Source organism: Myotis davidii, unplaced genomic scaffold (assembly GCF_000327345.1).
Source record: "Myotis davidii unplaced genomic scaffold, ASM32734v1 scaffold566, whole genome shotgun sequence".
NCBI lineage: Eukaryota > Metazoa > Chordata > Mammalia > Chiroptera > Vespertilionidae > Myotis > Myotis davidii.
In genome coordinates, this window is record NW_006296617.1 from 1,023,301 (window position 1) to 1,023,909 (window position 609).

Here is a 609-nt window from a genome sequence, read left to right on the forward strand (position 1 = left end):
CAGCTGCAGGGCCGCCAGCTCGGCCCAGGCCCTGACCCGGGACCAGATGGCCCTGCTCAAGCTGGTGCTGGCCCGGGGCCTCTACCCGCAGCTCGCCATCCCGGACCCGTTCAACAGCGGCCGCAAGGACTCGGATCAGGTGGGCCTCACTCAGCCCAACTTCCCGGCCCTGCTCTGTGCTGGGACGTGGCCTTGACTGCAGCAGCCCCGGCCCTGCTTGTGTGGGGCTCACAGTCCGGTGGGGGCGGCACATGGTTCCCAGAGAGCTGGCCCAGAGAGGTGGCACCGGGGCGGGGAGCCCAGGGCTGGAGGAGCACAGAGGGGCCCCGGCCAGGCAGGCCTTCCTGAAGGGGGCTTCTGAGCTGAGACGGGAGGGGGAACCTGGCCAAGAGGGTGGAGAAGAGCGTTGCGGGCAGGGCAGCGGGAAGAGGGCAGGCAGAGCACGCCCCGAGGGCCTCTGTGACCTGGCGCCTCCCTTTGGCCTCCAGATTTTCCACACCCAGGCCAAGCAGGGCACCGTGCTGCACCCCACGTGCGTCTTCGCCAGCAGCCCCGAGGTGCTGCACACGCAGGAGCCGGAGGCCAGGGGCAGTGAAGGGAGCCGAGGTA

General features: G+C 70.3%; 1 protein-coding gene across 1 annotated transcript in view; it reads left to right on the top strand.

Moving 5' to 3' along the window:
• DHX34 (DEAH-box helicase 34) overlaps positions 1–609 on the top strand; it is a 69,112-nt gene that overhangs the window by 48,119 nt on the left and 20,384 nt on the right. The window contains exons 12-13 of the mRNA XM_015569314.1: positions 4–139; positions 489–606. Of these exons, the coding sequence (XP_015424800.1) occupies positions 4–139; positions 489–606 (254 nt within the window). The remainder of the gene's footprint in view (positions 1–3; positions 140–488; positions 607–609) is intronic.